Raw genomic sequence first — 18,609 nt, 5'->3', positions numbered from 1 at the left:
TCAGGGGGCTGAAGGAGCCGAGCCGAGGGGATGGACATAATGAGGGTCGGGGGGCTGGAGGAGCCGAGCTGAGGGGATGGACACAGGAAAAGTGTCAGGGGGCTGAAGGAGCCGAGCTGAGGGAATGGACATAATGAGGGTCAGGGGGCTGGAGGAGCCGAGCTGAGGGAATGGACACAGGAAAAGTGTCAGGGGGCTGAAGGAGCCGAGCTGAGGGAATGGCCGCGGGTAAAGTGTTGGGGGGCCGGAGGAACTGAGCTGAGGACTGGACATGGTGAGTGTCAGGGGGCTGGGGGAGCCGAGCTGAGGGGATGGACATAGAGAGGGTCAGGGGGCTGGAGGAGCCAAGCTGAGGGAATGGACATAGCGAGGGTCGGGGCTGGGGGAGCCGAGCTGAGGGGATGGACATAGTGAGGGTCAGGGGGCTGGGGGAGCCGAGCTGAGGGGGTGGCCGCGGGTAAAGTGTTGGGGGGCCTGAGGAACTGCGCTGAGGGAATGGCCGCAGTAAAAGAGTCAGGGGGCTGGAGGAGCCGAGCTGAGGGAATGGACATAGTGAGGGTCAGGGGGCCGGAGGAGCCGAGCTGAGAGGATGGCCGCAGGAAAAGGGGCAGGGGGCTGAAGGAGCCGAGTTGAGGAAATGGACATAGTGAGGGTCAGGGGGCCGGAGGAGCCGAGCTGAGGGGATGGCCGCAGGAAAAGTGGCAGGGGACTGAAGGAGCCGAGTTGAGGGAATGGCCGCGGGTAAAGTGTTGGGGGGCCGGAGGAACTGAGCTGAGGACTGGATATGGTGAGTGCCAGGGGGCTGAAGGAGCTTAGCTGAGGGGATGGACATAGTGAGGGTCAGGGGGCTGGGGGAGCCGAGCTGAGGGGATGGCCGCAGGAAAAATGTCAGGGGGCTGAATCAATCAATCAATCGTATTTATTGAGCGCTTACTATGTGCAGAGCACTGTACTAAGCGCTTGGGAAGTATAAGTTGGCAACATATACAGTCCCTACCCAACAGTGGGCTCACAGTCTAAAAGACTGTGAACAGTGGGCTGAAGGAGCTGAGCTGAGGGAATGGCCGCGGTTAAAGTGTTAGGGGACCGGAGGAGCCGAGCTGAGGGAATGGCTGAGGTTTAAGTGTTGGGGGGCCTGAGGAACTGAGCCGAGGGAATGGCCGCAGTAAAAGAGTCAGGGGGATGAAGGAGCCGAGCTGAGGGAACGGACATAGTGAGGGTCAGGGGGCCTGGGGAGCCAAGCTGAGGGAATGGACGCAGGAAAAGTGTCAGAGGGCTGAAGGAGCCGAGGTGAGGGAATGGCTGAGGTAAAAGTGTTGGGGGCCTGAGGAACTGAGCTGAGGACTGGACACGGTGAGTGTCAGGGGGCTGAAGGAGCCGAGCTGGGGGAACGGACATAGTGAGGGTCAGGGGGCTGGGGGAGCCGAGCTGAGGGGATGGCCGCAGGAAAAGTGTCGGGGGGCCGAACGAGCTGAGCTGAGGGAATGGCCGCGGGTAAAGTGTTGGGGGGCCTGAGGAACTGAGCTGAGGACTGGACATATATACCTGTATATATGTTTGTACATATTTATTACTTTATTTATTTATTTATTTTACTTGTACATATCTATTCTATTTATTTTATTTTGTTAATATGTTTGGTTTTGTTCTCTGTCTCCCCCTTTTAGACGGTGAGCCCACTGTTGGGTAGGGACTGTCTCTATATGTTGCCAACTTGTACTTCCCAAGCGCGTAGTACAGTGCTCTGCACACAGTAAGCGCTCAATAAATACGATTGATTGATTGACTTGTTGAGTGTCAGGGGGCTGGAGGAGCCGAGCTGAGGGAATGGCCTCAGGAAAAGTGTCAGGGGGCTGAAGGAGCTGAGCTGAAGGAATGGCTGTGCTTAAAGTGTTGGGGGGCCTGAGGAACTGAGCTGAGGGCTTGGACATAGTGAGTGTCATGGGACTGGAGGAGCCGAGCTGAGGGGATGGACGTATTGAGTGTCAGGGGGCTGGAGGAGCCGAGCTGAGGGGATGGACGTATTGAGTGTCAGGGGGCTGGAGGAGCCGAGCTGAGGGGATGGACGTATTGAGTGTCAAGGGGCTGGAGGAGCCGAGCTGAGGGAATGGCCGCAGTGAAAGTGTCAGGGGGCTGGAGGAACTGAGCTGAGGACTGGACATGGTGAGTGTCGGGGCTGAAGGAGCCGAGCTGAGGGGAACGGACATAGTGAGGGGATGGACGTATTGAGTGTCAGGGGGCTGGAGGAGCCGAGCTGAGGGGATGGACGCAGTAAAAGTGTCAGGGGGTTGAAGGAGCCGAGGTGAGGGAATGGACTTCGTGAGGGTCAGGGGGCTGGAGGAACTGAGCTGAGAGAATGGCCGCAGTAAAAGTGTCAGGGGGCTGGAGGAACTGAGCTGAGGACTGGACATGGTGAGTGTCAGGGGGCTGAAGGAGCCGAGCTGAGGGAATGGCCTCAGGAAAAGTGTCAGGGGGCTGAAGGAGCTGAGCTGAAGGAATGGCTATCCTTAAAGTGTTGGGGGGCCTGAGGAACTGAGCTGAGGGCTTGGACATAGTGAGTGTCATGGGACTGGGGGAGCCGAGCTGAGGGAATGGACGTACCGAGGGTCAGGGGGCTGGGGGAGCCGAGCTGAGGGGATGGACGTATTGAGTGTCAAGGGGCTGGAGGAGCCGAGCTGAGGGGATGGATGTATTGAGTGTCAGGGGGTTGAAGGAGCTGAGGTGAGGGAATGGACTTCGTGAGGGTCAGGGGGCTGGAGGAACTGAGCTGAGGGAATGGCCGCAGTAAAAGTGTCAGGGGGCTGGAGGAAGCCGAGCTGAAGTGATGGCCTCGGTAAAAGCAGCTGCTTAGAGAAGCAGCGTGGCTCAGTGGAAAGAGCACAGGCTTGGGAGCCAGAGGTCATGGCTTCTAATCCCGGCTCCGCCACTTGTCAGCTGTGTGACTTCGGGCAAGTCACTTCACTTCTCTTAATCCCTCATCTGTAAAATGGGAATTAAGACTGTGAGCCCCACGTGGGACAACCTGATCACCTTGTGTCCCCCCACAGTGCTTAGAACAGTGCTTTGCACATATAAGCACTTAACAGATGCCATAATAATAATAACAATTATTATTAAAAGTGTTGGGGGGCCGGAGGAGCCGAGCTGAGGGAATGGCCGCGGTAAAATAATAATAATAATAATTATGGTGTTAAGCGCTTTCTATGTGCCAAGCACTGTTCCAAGCGCTGGGGTAGATACAGGGTAATCAGGTTGTCCCACGTGGGGCTCACACTTTTAATCCCCATTTTACATTTCATTCATTCGTTCAGTCATATTTATTGAGCACTTACTGGCTCAGGGGCCTGAGAGTGGATGGGGCTAGCTGGGTTGCGGGAAGGCAAGGAGTGGCCACTTGACACTTCCTTACTGATCAGTGCTTATCCCAGAGTTTGTCTCCCTTGGATGAGGGTCCGGGGGCAGAGAGGGGATCTAGTCTGGGTCCTAAAGTTGTTCCTAATTGTGGTATTTGTTAAGCGCTTACTGTGCGCCAGGCACTGTACTAAGCACTGGGGTGGATCAAGCAAATTGGGTTGGACACACTCCCTGTCCCACGTGGGGCTCACAATCTCAGTCCCCATTTTCCAGATGAGGTAACTCAAACACAGAGGAGAGAAATGACTTGCTCAAGTTCACACAGCAGACAAGTGGCGGAGCCGGGATTTGAATCCAGGACCTTCTGACTCCAAGGCCCGTGGTCTATCCAGTATGCGATACTGCTGCTGTAAGAAGGGTCTTTTATTTGGCTGGCTCCCCCTTCTTCCCGTTTCCATCGGATCCAGTAGCTGTTCAGCCGCCCAGAGAGGAATGCTACCCCTTGACCTCGGGGCGGTGGGCTCCCGCGTCACGTCTCCGGACCAGTCGGTGCTAGATCCCGGAGACGCTGGAGGAGGGGACGGGAGCGGAGCAAGTTGAAGCCTCCATCTTTCTCCGCTGAGAGTCTGGGCAGCAACCAGACACCTGGGATTTCCTCCACTCGGGTTGGGAATCTGTTTCTTCCGGAGTTCGGAAGGGAGCAGTGACCTTCGTCTCCCGCCGCCTTGAGGTTTCGCTGCGTTTGTGCTTTCCGAGGTGAAGTGTGCCAGGGTTTAAGCCCCTATCTTTACCTTATCCGACTTTGACAGAGGCCCGAAGGAAACTTTCCCTCTCTGGTGCCAGTGTCCCGATCTAAAGATCTTGTGACCTTGGATTGAGGAGGAGGGTAGAAGGGTACAGGCCTGGAAATCAGGAGACCCGGGTTTGAGTCCCAGTTCCTCCACTGACTCGCTGCGTGACTTGGGTCAAGTCACTTAGCCTCTCTGAGCCAGCGCTTAGAATAGTGCTTGGCACCTAGTAAGCACTCAACGGGTACAATCATTATTATGCTAAGATACGAGATAATCAGGCTGGATATAGTCCCCGTCCCAAATGGGGCTAAGAGGGAGGGAGGCCAGGCGTCTTGTAGATGTGGAAACTGAGGCCCGCAGAGGGCAAGTGGCTGGTCTGAGGTCTCCCAGCAGGTCAGGGGCGGAGCTGGGATAATGACAGCATTTATTAAGTGCTTACTATGCACAAAGCACTGTTCTAAGCACTGGGGAGGTTACAAAGTACTCAAGGTTGTCCCACATGGACTGTGAGCCCGTTGTTGGGTAGGGACCGTCTGTAGATGTTGCCGACTTGTACTTCCCCAAGCGCTTAGTACAGTGCTCTGCACACAGTAAGCGCTCAACAAATACGATTGAATGAATGAACATGGGGCTCGCAGTCTTCATCCCCATTTTACAGATGAGGTAACCGAGGCCCAGAGAAGTGAAGTGACTTGCCCAAAGTCACACAGCTGACAAGTGGTGGGGCCAGGTTTTGAACCCATGACCTCCGACCCCACAGCTCCTGTATATATATATATATATGTATATATATATATATATATGTCTGTACATATTTATTACTCTATTTTACTTGTACATATCTATTCTATTTATTTTTTTTTTGTTAGTATGTTTGGTTTTGTTCTCTGTCTCTCCCTTCTAGACTGTGAGCCCACTGTTGGGTAGGGACTGTCTCTATATGTTGCCAACTTGTACTTCCCAAGCGCTTAGTACAGTGCTCTGCACACAGTAAGCACTCAATAAATACGATTGATTGATTGATTGATTGATTTCCAAGGGCGACCCGGGCTGTTCTGTGATGGACCTGTATATATGTATATATGTACATATTTATTACTCTATTTATTTTACTTGTACTTATCTATTCTAGTTATTTTATTTTGTTGGTATGTTTGGTTTTGTTCTCTGTCTCCCCCTTTTAGACTGTGAGCCCACTGTTGGGTAGGGACTGTCTCTAGATGTTGCCAACTTGTACTTCCCAAGCGCTTAGTCCAGTGCTCTGCACACAGTGAGCGCTCAATAAATACGATTGATGATGATGATGATGATGACTCCAAAGCCCATGCCCTTTCCACTGAGCCGCGCTGCTTCTCTGGGATGAGAAGCGGACTTCCTGGCTCTCAGTCCCTTGCTCTGTCTGCTCTGCCGCGCTTCCCAGCGAAAGGGGGGCAGGGGCCAGCAGCGGCACCGCGTTCGGGAACAGCTGCGGAGGGGATTTGCTACTCCAGAGACGGCGCCGGTGGCGGCCTGTGGACCGTCACTCATCGACTCATAGTCTGTCTGCACCCCCCGTGGTCCCGGCTGCTGGGGTTTGCCCTGGCCCCGGTGCCTTGACCGTCCTTTTGTGTTCCTCCAGGTGAGCCTGCCCCTAGGCCTGTACCCAGGCCAGTCGGCCACGCCGTGCCGAGGGCTCTCTCTCCCCTGGTGAAGCAGGAACCTGGGCAGCATGAGCGAAATCAACTGGAAGGTGAGGAGCGCCGTGGGAAGCTGGGAAACCCTGCAGAACGGTGGGAAGTGCGATCGGGGTGGGGAGGATAATAATAATAATAATGAAAATGGCATTTATTAAGCGCTTACTATGTGCAAAGCACTGCTCTAAGCGCTGGGGAGGTTGGCACTTGGTAAGCTGGGGAGGTTACTATGTAAACGGGCTTTGAAGTCAGAGGTCATGGGTTCAAATCCCGGCTCTGCCGATTGTCAGCTGTGTGACTTTGGGCAAGTCACTTCACTTCTCTGGGCCTCAGTTACCTCATCTGTAAAATGGGGATGAAGACTGTGAGCCCCCCCGTGGGACAGCCCGAACACTTTGTAACCTCCCCGGCGCTTAGAACAGTGCTTTGCACATAGTAAGCGCTTAACAAATGCCATTATTATTATTATTATTATTATTACTGTGTGCCACACAGTAAGCACTGGAATGGATTCAAGGTAATGAGGTTGTCCCACGTGGGGCTCACAGTCTTAATCCCCATTTTACAGATGACGGAATGGGCCTAGAGAAATTAAGTGACTTGCCCAAAGTCACACAGCTGACAGTTGGCAGAGCCGGGATTTGAAGCGCTGGGGAGGTTACAAGTTAATCAGGTTGTCCCATGGGGGGCTCACAGTCTTAACCACCATTTTACAGATGAGGGAACAGGCCTAGAGAAGTGAAGTGACTTGCCCAAAGTCACACAGCTGACAATTGGCAGAGGCAGGATTCGAACCCACGACCTCTGACTCCAAAGCCCGTGCTCTTTCCGCTGAGCCACGCTGCGTGGGGAAACCCTGTGGAGCGGTGGGAAGTGCGATCGGGGGTGGGGAGTTAATCAATTAGGATCGATTATGGTATTTATTAAGTAATAATAATGGTATTTGTTAGGTGCTTACTACATACCATTTATTTACTCTATTTATTCTCTATTTATTTATTCTCTATTTATTTATTTATTCTCTATTTTTTATTTATTCTCTATTTATTTATTTATTTTACTTGTACATATCTATTCTATTTATTTTATTTTGTTAGTATGTTTGGTTTTGTTCTCTGTCTCCCCCTTTTAGACTGTGAGCCCACTATTGGGTAGAGACTGTCTCTGTACGTTGCCAACTTGTACTTCCCAAGCGCTTAGTACAGTGCTCTGCACACAGTAAGCGCTCAATAAATACGATTGATGATACCAGGCACTGTTCTAAGTGCCAGGGTAAATACAAGGTAATCGCGTTGGACGCAGTCCCTGTCCCACCTGAGGCTCCCAGTCCCCATTTTACAGATGAGAGAACTGAGGCGCAGAGTGTGTTCCAAGCGGCAAAGCACGAAAAATAACGACTGCGGTTTTTAAGTGCTTACTGTGTGCCAGGCACTGTAGTAAGCCCCAGAGTAGGTATAGATTCATCAGGTTACACAAAGCCCCTGACTCACATGGCGTGTGCAGTCCAAGAGGGAGGGAGAATAGGGATCTTATCCCCAGTATAGAGATGAGGAAATGGAGGCTCAGAAAGTTAAGTGACTTGCCCAGGGTCACGCGGCAAGCAAATGCTGGTGCCAAGTCTCAAACCAGGTCTCTGAATTTTGTGCTCATTCTGCTAGCCAAATGGGCTATCTTGGCTTGGCTATCTGTTTTTACCCCTGGCCTCAGGGTGCTGATTTACCATCTTGGCCACATCCTGTGTGCCTGTGTTTCCCTCTCGGCGGTAAAGCGTGGAGTGGGTTTAGCATCCCCTCACGCGGACTTCCTGACGGGGTGGGTCAGTCCGCACACGTTAGCGGATCGGTCGGCCACCCGTGAGCCAGCTGGGCCCCAGCATTTCCGAACACGTATGTGACACGTTGCAGCCCGGCTCACGACCGATGTCATTTGCAAGTGCCTAAACGCCAGCTAACTGCTTCCTGTGGCGAGATAATAATAATGATGGTATTTAAGTGCTTATGAGAGAAGCAGCGTGGCTCAGTGGAAAGAGCCCGGGTTTTGGAGTCAGAGGTCATGGGTTCAAATCCCGGCTCTGCCAGTTGTCAGCTGTGTGACTTTGGGCAAGTCACTTAACTTCTCTGTGCCTCGGTTCCCTCATGTCTAAAATGGGGATGAAGACTGTGAGCCCCACGTGGGACAACCTGATCACCTTGTATCCCCCCAGCGCTTAAAACAGTGCTTTGCACATAGTAAGCGCTTAACAAATACCACCATTATTATTATTATTATTACTGTGTGCCACACAGTAAGCACTGGAATGGATTCAAGGTAATGAGGTTGTCCCACGTGGGGCTCACAGTCTTAATCCCCATTTTGCAGATGAGGTAACTGAGGCACAGAGAAGTGAAGTGACTTGCCCAGCTGATATGTGGCGGAGCTGGGATTAGAACCCATGACCTCTGACTCCCAAGCCCGGGCTCTTTTTCTAAGCCACACTGCTTCCCTGCCTGCCACTGATGATACTGCCTGCCATTTTAGCCACAGTCAACAGTCAGGGCAGAAGAGATCGCTCCCTCTTTCCCTCTCTTTCCCTCTGTTTCCCTCTCTTTCCCTCTCTTTCCCTCTCTTTCCCTCTCTTTCCCTCTCTTTCCCTCTCTTTCCCTCTCTTTCCCTCTCTTTCCCTCTCTTTCCCTCTCTTTCCCTCTTTCTCCCTCCCCAGCCTTTCGTTCTGGGTCACCCGGAGGAGCCAAGGAGCCTCCGTAACCTCTCCCCGGCGCTTTTTCTTTTCAGGCTTTGGACAACTTCCCCCTGCTGCTCTACATCCTGGCAGCCAAAACGCTAATCCTCTGCTTGGCGTTTGCGGGAGCCAAAATATACCAGAGCCGGAGGGTTGAAGCCCAGAGGCTTCAGGAGGCGAGCAAGAAAGCGGCCGAAAAGAAGGATGAGTGAGGAGACCTTTGAGGTACTTGGGCTGGGAGATCCCCGACGGGGAGGTTGAGAATGTTTTGCAAGTTTCCTGGTTATTAACGGCGCTGTCGGTGTCTGGCGTGTCGCCGGCTAACCCTGCGGGGTTGACTACTAGTCAACCAGCTAGTCGGCGGTATTCATTGAACGCAGGCCGCTGTGTGAAGCACTGTACGAAGTATTAGGGAAAGTACTGCCCTTTAGGAGTTTGCAGTGAAATGGGGGAGATAAAGGCAGGCAGACTATCAATCCTTGGCAGGGTTCAACACGGACATAGTGAAAGGCAAACGACGGAGACAGTTGCAGGGAGGTTGGGTTTATACTGTGTGGCTCGTGACCCTCGTCACGGTTGTTGGGTCTCCCCTACACCCTGCTGCCTGACCACCCCTGCCCCGCCACTTATCTGCTGTGTGGCGTTGGGCAAGTCGCTTCACTTGTGCCTCAGTTACCTCATCTGTAAAATGAGGATTAAGACTGAGCCCTATGTGGGACGGGGACTGTGTCCACCCTGATTCGCTCGTAAGCCACTCCAGCAGTTAGTACACACATAGTAAGTAATAATAATAATAATGATAGCATTTATTAAGCGCTTACTATGGGCAAAGCACTGTTCTAAGCGCTGGGGAGGTTACAAGGTGATCAGGTTGTCCCATGGGCCTAATCCCCATTTTGCAGATGAGGTCACTGAGGCCCAGAGAAGTGAAGTGACTTGCCCAAGGTCACCCAGCTGACAGTTGGCAGAGCCGGGATTTGAACCCATGACCTCTGACTCCAAAACCCGGGCTCTTTCCACTGAGCCACGCTCCAAACAAATACACGGACCAAACTATAGGTTCCAATAGAGGAAATGGCAGTTGGACCAACAGGTGAACAAACGTGTTCAAAAGGCCTCGGTCTCCTGCGAAATGGAATTTCTGGGCAGGATACGGTTTTGCCCTTCTGTGCCCTGATTCCAGCCTGCTCCCCAATTGCTGTCCCAACCAGGGGATCCCCTGTGTTTGAAATAGCCAGGCCCTGCCCACCTTGAACTCAGGTGTCCCCTCTTTCAGCCAGTCTTCATTCCCCTCAGCCAGAAGGAGAAATACCAGAGGCTATTGTTCCACCCCTCCCGCATTGGCCACTTACTGTCATGGTATTTATTTCGGTATTAGAGCTTCCTGTTGGTCCTTTTCGGACTGATTTCACTGAGTCCGGCTTTGAGGCATTTTAGAGACTTGAACCCACTCGGGGAGAGGGCGGGAGACAGTGCCCTTCCCCTCTCACAGCATGACCCCTTCTAGAGGCCCACACCCGCTGTGTTTTCCCAACCCTCTGACTCTCCTTCCCCAGACACTGCATTCTGCCTTGTGTCTCCCTCCAGGTGTGTCATCTGTGGCAACTTGGGGTCTTCCAGTCCCGGGAGAGGAGAGAGAGGACGATGGAGCCTGGGCCTCCCCCTTCCCCAACATTGTACGCTGACCTGAAGCGACGGGCGGACTTTTCGACGCTTGGAATTCAATAGTGTGTATTTTGTCTATGCAATAAAATATGTTTGTAAGAAGCGCGTGGGCAGCCCCCTGGGCAGCAGGGAACGGCGATGAAAAATGCTCTTCTACCGGCTCGACCGACCCTGAGCAGTCAGTAATCCCGATGTGCTCATCGATGCAGACCGAAAATAGTATTTCCCTTTAGGCAATTTTGGAGGACTCTGAGGGTGGGCTGCGGGGGGAATAATAATATTAATTGTGGTATTTTTTTGAACACTTACTTTGGGCCTAGCACTTTGCTAAGCTCTGGGGTTGGTACAAGATGATCAGGTCGGAGACAGTCTAAGTAGGAGGGAGAACGCGAAGTGAATCCTGATGTTAGGGATGAGGAAACAGGCCCAGAGAAGTCAAATGACTTGCTCAAGGGCACCCAGAAGGCCGGTGGTAGAGCAGAAATTCAAGCCCAGGCCCTCTTATTCCTAGGCCCGCGCTCTTGCCGTGAGGTCGTGTTAATCTTTGGGGTGGGAGGGGACAAGGCTTGTGTACTGCATTATGGTGTTTGTTGAGCGCTCACTGTGTGTCAAGGACTAAGTGATGGATTTAGCTTTAATTCTATTAGTTCTGACGACTTGACACCTGTCCGCATGTTTTGTCTTGTCGTCAACAACAAACTGGACTGTGAGCCCGTTGTTGGGTGGGGACCGTCTCTAGATGTTGCCGACTTGGACTTCCCAAGCGCTTAGTATAGTGCTCTGCACACAGTAAGCGCTCAATAAATACGATTGAATGAATGAGTTGAAAATCATCAGCTCAGACTCCTGCCTTGCGTGGGGCTCACAAACTGAGACAGCGAGAACAGATGAGGAAGCCGAGGACCAGAGTGCTGAAATGGTCACTCATTCATTCATTCAATCGTATTTATTGAGCGCTTACTGTGTGCAGAGCACTGTACTAAGCGCTTGGGAAGTACAAGGTGGCAACATATGGACCCGGTCCCTACCCAACAACGGGCTCACAGTCTGGATTCCTGCATCTCATATCAATGATAATAATAGTATTTGTTAAGCCGAGCACTATATTAGGTCTAAGGGGGAAGGACAACAGGAACCAAGCTGGGACTAGATAATAATAATAATGATGATGGCGGCATTTGTTAAGCGCTTACTTTGTGCAAAGCACTGTTCTAAGCGCTGGGGGAGATACAAGGTGATCAGGTTGTCCCACGGGGGGCTCACAGTCCTAATCCCCATTTTACAGATGAGGTAACTGAGGCTCAGAGAAGTTAAGTGACTTGCCCAAGGTCATCATCATCATCATCATCATCAATCGTATTTATTGAGCGCTTACTGTGTGCAGAGGACTGTACTAAGCGCTTGGGAAGTACAAATTGGCAACACATAGAGACAGTCCCTACCCAACAGTGGGCTCACAGTCTAAAAGGGGGAGACAAAAAGGTCACACAGCAGACATGTGGCGGAGCTGGGATACGAACCCGTGACCTCTGACTCCAAAGCCTGGGCTCTTTCCACTGAGCCACGCTGCTTCACCTGATGGTGGTACTCTGGTTTTCCCATCCCTCTTGTCGGGAATCCCCTCGTGGTACTCTGGTGCCCCAGCCCGGGGCTCTCTCCACTATACCACCCTGTCTTCTGGCATAAAGTGAGAAAAGGCAGGAGTTATCCCTGTCGAGCCGGCAGGTGGGCTGATGTGGGGATTCTGGGGGGGTGGGATGGTGGGTTTTGACAGCTCCAAAAAACCCATCCTGTTGACAAGCTGCCGTCTCCCCACACCGCTGTTGGGTGCAGAGTTAGGGTTTGTCTCAGCCGGGTTCATCGCAGAAATAGAGGGATCCAAAGAAAGGTTTCCTTCTCTCCAAACCCCATTTTAGCTCCCCTCTTCTTTTGTTTTTTTAAAGTATGTTTTAATTGAGAAGCAGCGTGGCTCAGTGGAAAGAGCCCGGGCTTTGGAGTCGGAGGTCATGGGTTCAAATCCCGGCTCCGCCTCTTGTCAGCTGTGTGACTTTGGGCAAGTCACTTCACTTCTCTGGGCCTCCGTTCCCTCAACTGTAAAATGGGGATAAAGACTGTGAGCCCCCCGTGGGACAACCTGATCACCTTGTAACCTCCCCAGCACTTAGAGCAGTGCTTTGCACATAGTAGGCACTTAATAAATGCTATTATTATTATTATTATTATTATGTGCTTCCTACGTGTCAGGCACCATACCAAGCCCTGGGGCAGATACAAGATCATCAGGTTGCACGCAGTCCATACCCCACATGGTGCTTAGAGTCCAAATCCCCGTTCTCCAGATGGGAAACCGAGGCATAGAGAAGTTAAGTGACTTGCTTAAGGTCAAACGGCAGACAGGTGCTGAAGCCAGGATTAGGAACCAGGTCCTCTGATCCCACGCGTGTGCTCTTTCCACTAGGCCATGTTGGTTCTTTCCATTAGGTTTCCTTGCCCCTCTTTCCCCAAGATGCTTCGAGTAGAAAAACAGGTCGGTTTGGCCTCCCTGCTTTTCTGACCCCAACCTTCCCCATTGTGGAAATAACCACGAGATGGCTTAAAGGGAAGGGGAGAGGAGTAAGCTGGGAGACTAGGGAGGTCTGGTAGCGACCAAACCGACGTGGATCAATTTGCTGCCCTCAATTTTCGGGCCCGCTAACCCCGGGGGTTGGGATCTCACCGGCTCCCTAGCGATTCCAAGCTTCAGACCTCAGGCCCCAGAGGGTTTTGCCTCCTTTCCGACCTCGGGGCGTCTGCCGTGTTCCCCCCTGCCTTATTGCCGGTCCTGCACCCCTCCGGCGGGGTCCGTCGACCCGCAAGAAAAGGCCTTTTTCCCAGTGACCTTTTAATGGCATCTCCGCGCGTCCGGCCTCTAGGCTGTCCCCCCCCGAGGTGGTGGGGCCGAGCGTGTTGGGTCGAAGGTCGAGCCGGAGGGGCCCGTTAGGAAAACCTTCCGAGGTAGTAGCTCTCCCAGCGGCGCACCTTGCCGGCGGCCGTCCTCCACCGGCCCGGGGACATCCGCTCGATCCCCTTCCCCACCATGTCGCTGAAGAACACGAACCGGTAGGCGTAGGTGGCGTCGGTGGCCGACCGCAGGGAGAATTCCCTCTGGTTGTGGAGAATGAACCACCTCAGGGTGGCCCAGGCCGTATCCAGGGGGCTCAGGTAGCCGTACGGGGCCGGCAGGGCCAGCAGCTCGTGCCCCTTGGCCCGGGCGACGTCCGGGCAGCACACGATGCTGGGCGAGCCGAGAACGGCGGCCGCCCCCTCTCCCGGGGGGCCCGGAGGCCTTCTCTCGCGGACCACCACGGCGCACCTCCCGTAGGCGGCCGTCAGCGCGTCGCAGAACTCGGCGAAGAGGCCCTCCTCGCGGCCCCGGCGCAACTCGTCTCGGAGGAAGAGTCGGTACTTCCAGGGCACCCAGCCCCGGTGGCTCCCGCCGTGGACGACGCTCAAGGTGGGGCCCCGGGGGGCTTCCCCGGCCCTGTCCCCGGTGACCAGGGCCTCGGGCAGGTCGGTCTCCCCCAGGAAGACGGTCTCATAGCCGCCGGCCTGCAGGGACCGCAGCGTCTTCAGGTACTGGAGGCAGCGCTGCCTCCCGGGGTCGTCGAAGTGGCCGCGGAAAATGATGTGTTTGAGGAGGGGGGTGGCTTGGCGGATCATGGTGGGAGAAGCAGGGGGATGACCTCATAATGGGCCTATTCCAGCGACATAGTACAGTGCTCTGCACATAGTAAGCGCTCAATAAATACGATTGATTGATTGATTGACATTCGTCTGAAAGCAACTGGAGGACAGGGACCGTTCCATCAGTCGTATTTATTGAGCATATTTATTACTCTATTTATTTTACTTGTACATATCTATCCTATTTATTTTATTTTGTTGGTACGTTTGGTTTTGTTCTCTGTCTCCCCCTTTTCGACTGTGAGCCCACTGTTGGGTAGGGACCGTCTCTATGTGTTGCCAATTGGTACTTCCCAAGCGCTTAGTACAGTGCTCTGCACATAGTAAGCGCTCAATAAATGCGATTGATTGATTGATTGATTGATTTTATTTTGTTGGTATGTTTGGTTTTGTTCTCTGTCTCCCCCTTTTCGACTGTGAGCCCACTGTTGGGTAGGGACCGTCTCTATGTGTTGCCAATTGGTACTTCCCAAGCGCTTAGTACAGTGCTCTGCACATAGTAAGCGCTCAATAAATGCGATTGATGATGATGATTGAGCGTTTACTGTGTGCAGAGCAGAATGACCTCTGTTGTCCTCTTCCAAGAGCTTTCCATCCATTCGTTTGATCATATTTATTGAGCGCTAGAGTGAGTCTCTCAGTCTAGGTATGGAATCCCCAATTTACAGAAGAGGAAACTGAGGCACAGAAGAGTTGAGTGCCCAGGGTCACACAGGAGGCAAGGGGTGGAGGTGAGATTAGAACCCAGGTCCTCTGACTCCCAGACTCACGCTCTTTCCGCCATTTATTCATTCATTCATTCATTCATAGAGAAACAGCGTGGCTCAGTGGAAAGAGCCCGGGCTTTGGAGTCTGAGCTGATGATTTTCAACCGACTCATTCATTCAATCGTGTTTATTGAGCGCTTACTGTGTGCAGAGCACTGCACTAAGCGCTTGGGAAGTCCAAGTTGGCAACCTATAGAGACGGTCCCTACCCAACAGCGGGCTCACAGTCTTTTCCCTTAAGGAAATGAGCCCCCCGAGTGCGTTACCCCGATTCGGTCTTCGGCCTTACCAATAAAACTTTATTAAAACTTTCGGCAGTCACATCAATCAATCAATCAATCGTATTTATTGAGCGCTTACTGTGTGCAGAGCACTGTACTAAGCACTTGGGAAGTACAAGCTGGCAACATATAGAGACAGTCCCTACCCAACAGTGGGTTCACTGTCTAGACGGGGGAGACAGAGAAGAAATCCCAGCTCCGCCACTTGTCAGCTGTGACTTTGGGCAAGTCACTTAACTTCTCTGTTCCTCAGTGACCTCATCTGTAAAATGGGGATCAAGACTGTGAGCCCCCCCATGGGACAACCTGATCACCTTGTAATGTCCCCAGCGCTTAGAACACTGCTTTGCACATAATAAGCGTGGGGAAGCAGTGTGGCTCAGTGGAAAGAGCCCGGGCTTTGGAGTCAGAGGTCATGGGTTCCAATCAATCAATCAATTGTATTGAGCGCTTACTGTGTGCAGAGCACTGTACTAAGCGCTTGGGAAGTCCAAGTTGGCAACATATAGAGACAGTCCCTACCCAACAGTGGGCTCACAGTCTAGAAGGGGGAGACAGAGAACAAAACCAAACATATTAACAAAATAAAATAAATAGAATAGATATGTACAAACAAAATAAATAAATAAATAGAGTAATAATCCCGCCTCTGCCACTTGTCGGACGTGTGACTTTGGGCAGGTCACTTAGCTTCTCTGTGCCTCAGTTCCCTCATCTGTAAAATGGGGATTAAGACTGTGAGCCCCACATGGGACAACTCGATCACCTTGTAAACTCCCCAGCGCTTAGAACAGTGCTTTGCACATAGTAAGCACTTAATAAACGCCATTATTATTATTATTATTATAAAAAAGGGACCATCTCTAGATGTTGCCAACTTGGACTTCCCAAGCGCTTAGTCCAGGGCTCTGCACTGTAAGCGCTCAATAAATACGATTGAATGAATGAATGAATGAACAGAATTAGCAGTTTCCCTGCCCATCATCATCATCATCAATCGTATTTATTGAGCGCTTACTTACTGTGTGCAGAGCACTGGACTAAGCGCTTGGGAAGTTCAAATTGGCAACATATAGAGACAGTCCCTACCCAACAGTGGGCTCACAGTCTAAAAGGGGGAGACAGAGAACAAAACCAATGATGAGCTTGCAGTCTAAAGGACCCAGGCTACCTGATTCCCGGTCCAGGGGTTGTTCTGCTAGGCTGTTTCTGCCTCCCAGTGATTGGTCGTAAGGGGAAAACAGGCTCAAAGAGAGGAGCACCTGTATATATGTATATATGTTCGTACATATTTATTACTCTATTTTACTTGTACATATCTATTCTATTTATTTTATTTTGTTAGTATGTTTGGTTTTGTTCTCTGTCTCCCCCTTCTAGACTGTGAGCCCACTGTTGGGTAGGGACTGTCCCTATATGTTGCCAACTTGGACTTCCCAAGCGCTTAGTACAGTGCTCTGCAGACAGTAAGCGCTCAATAAATACCATTGATTGATTGATTGAGTGGTTTGCCCAAGGTCACCCGATGAGCCACTCAGTTCCTTTCAAACTGGACCCACTGTGATGCCCTCCCTAGCCCATCACCGCTGCCCAGTGCCCCCCGTCCTCCTCCCTCTGTCCTTTTCTCACAAGCCGCCTGCCCCCTCCCCTTCACCCCTGGGCCTTTTATCATTCTATCGTATCTATTGAGTGCTTACTGTGTTCAGAGCACTGTACTAAGCGCTTATCTTGATGGAGTCAAGTGATTTCCACCACATCACGGGCTTGGGAGTCAGAGGACGTGGGTTCTAATGCCGGCTCTGCCACTTGTCTGCTCTGTGACCTTGGGTAAGTCACTTAACTTCTCTGTTCCTCAGTTGCCCTCTGCTCTGTGACCTTGGGTAAGTCACTTGGGTAAGTCACTTAGAGAAACAGCGTGGCTCAGTGGAAAGAGCCCAGGCTTTGGAGTCAGAGGTCATGGGTTCAAATCCCGGCTCCACCACTTTTCAGCTGTGTGACTTTGGGCAAGTCACTTCACTTCTCTGTGCCTCAGTTACCTCATCTGGAAAATGGGGATGAAGACTGTGAACCCCCCGTGGGACAACCTGATCACCTTGTAACCTCCCCGGCGCTTAGAACAGTGCTTTGCACGTAGTAAGCGCTTAATAAATGCCATCATTATTATTATTACTTCTCTATTCCTCAGTTTCCCTCATCTGTAAAATGGGGATAAAGACAGTGAGCCCCCCGTGGGACAACGAGATTACCTTGTATTGAACAGTGCTTAGAACACTAGAGAAGCAGCGTGGGTCAGGGGAAATCAATCAATCAATCAATCGTATTTATTGAGCGCTTACTATGTGCAGAGCACTGTACTAAGCGCTTGGGAAGTACAAATTGGCATCACATAGAGACAGTCCCTACCCAACAGTGGGCTCACAGTCTAAAAGGGGGAGACAGAGAACAGAACCAAACATACCAACAAAATAAAATAAGTAGGATAGAAATGTACAAGTAAAATAAATAAATAAATAAATAGAGTAATAAATATGTACAACCATATATACATATATACAGGTGCTGTGGGGAAGGGAAGGAGGTAAGACGGGGGGATGGAGAGGGGGACGAGGGGGAGAGGAAAGAAGGGGCTCAGTCTGGGAAGGCCTCCTGGAGGAGGTGAGCTCTCAGCAGGGCCTTGAAGGGAGGGAGAGAGCTAGCTTGGCGGATGGGCAGGGGGAGGGCATTCCAGGCCCGGGGGATGACGTGGGCCGGGGGTCGATGGCGGGACAGGCGAGAGCGAGGTACAGTGAGGAGATTAGCGGCAGAGGAGCGGAGGGTGCGGGCTGGGCAGTAGAAGGAGAGAAGGGAGGTGAGGTAGGAGAGGGCGAGGTGATGGACAGCCTTGAAGCCCAGGGTGAGGAGTTTCTGCCTGATGCGCAGATTGATCGGTAGCCATTGAAGTTTTTTGAGGAGGGGAGTAATATGTCCAGAGCGTTTCTGGACAAAGATAATCCGGGCCGCAGCATGAAGTATGGATTGAAGTGGAGAGAGACACGAGGATGGGAGATCAGAGAGAAGGCTAGTGCAGTAGTCCAGACGGGATAGGATGAGAGCTTGAAAGAGCAGGGTAGCGGTTTGGATGGAGAGGAAAGGGCGGATCTTGGCAATGTTGCGGAGCTGAGACCGGCAGGTTTTGGTGACGGCTTGGATGTGAGGGGTGAATGAGAGAGCGGAGTCGAGGATGACACCAAGGTTGCGGGCTTGTGAGACGGGAAGGATGGTAGTGCCGTCAACAGAGATGGGAAAGTCAGGGAGAGGACAAGGTTTGGGAGGGAAGACAAGGAGCTCAGTCTTCGACATGTTGAGCTTTAGGTGGCGGGCGGACATCCAGATGGAGATGTCCTGAAGGCAGGAGGAGATGCGAGCCTGGAGGGAGGGGGAGAGAGCAGGGGCAGAGATGGAGATCTGGGTGTCATCAGCGTAGAGATGATAGTTGAAGCCGTGGGAGCGAATGAGGTCACCAAGGGAGTGAGTGTAGATTGAGAACAGAAGGGGACCAAGCACTGAACCTTGGGGAACCCCCACAGTAAGAGGATGGGAGGGGGAGGAGGAGCCTGCAAAAGAGACTGAGAAAGAACGACCGGAGAGATAAGAGGAGAA

At 52.1% G+C, this 18,609-nt stretch overlaps 2 protein-coding genes across 2 annotated transcripts; one reads left to right on the top strand and one right to left on the bottom strand.

Annotated features, from left to right (window-relative positions):
• Window positions 1-963: 963 nt before the first annotated feature.
• SMIM11A (small integral membrane protein 11A) lies at window positions 964-10,301 on the top strand. The gene is made up of 4 exons (XM_038766363.1): window positions 964-1,353; window positions 5,764-5,874; window positions 8,588-8,759; window positions 10,122-10,301. Exons 2-3 carry the CDS (start codon window positions 5,854-5,856, stop codon window positions 8,744-8,746), a joined length of 180 nt encoding a protein of 59 aa, XP_038622291.1. The 5' UTR covers window positions 964-1,353; window positions 5,764-5,853; the 3' UTR covers window positions 8,747-8,759; window positions 10,122-10,301.
• Window positions 10,302-13,074: 2,773 nt separating this feature from the next.
• Window positions 13,075-13,898, bottom strand: FAM243A (family with sequence similarity 243 member A). The gene has a single exon (XM_038766359.1). The coding sequence runs from the start codon at window positions 13,896-13,898 to the stop codon at window positions 13,176-13,178; it is 723 nt and encodes a 240-aa protein (XP_038622287.1). The 3' UTR covers window positions 13,075-13,175.
• Between the last annotated feature and the right edge of the window lie 4,711 nt (window positions 13,899-18,609).

The sequence above is a fragment of the Tachyglossus aculeatus genome, chromosome 24 (assembly GCF_015852505.1).
Source record: "Tachyglossus aculeatus isolate mTacAcu1 chromosome 24, mTacAcu1.pri, whole genome shotgun sequence".
NCBI classification, from domain to species: domain Eukaryota; kingdom Metazoa; phylum Chordata; class Mammalia; order Monotremata; family Tachyglossidae; genus Tachyglossus; species Tachyglossus aculeatus.
Note: the sequence above shows the minus strand (reverse complement) of the source record. Positions and strands in the feature narration are given on the sequence as shown.

Coding starts and splice junctions, on each gene's coding strand:
- FAM243A (XM_038766359.1), bottom strand. CDS start 13,898: ATGATCCGCCAAGCCACCCCCCTCCTCAAACACATCATTTTCCGCGGC.
- SMIM11A (XM_038766363.1), top strand. CDS start 5,854: ATGAGCGAAATCAACTGGAAG. Junction 5,875..8,587: donor TGAGCGAAATCAACTGGAAG/GTGAGGAGCGCC, acceptor TTTTCTTTTCAG/GCTTTGGACAACTTCCCCCT.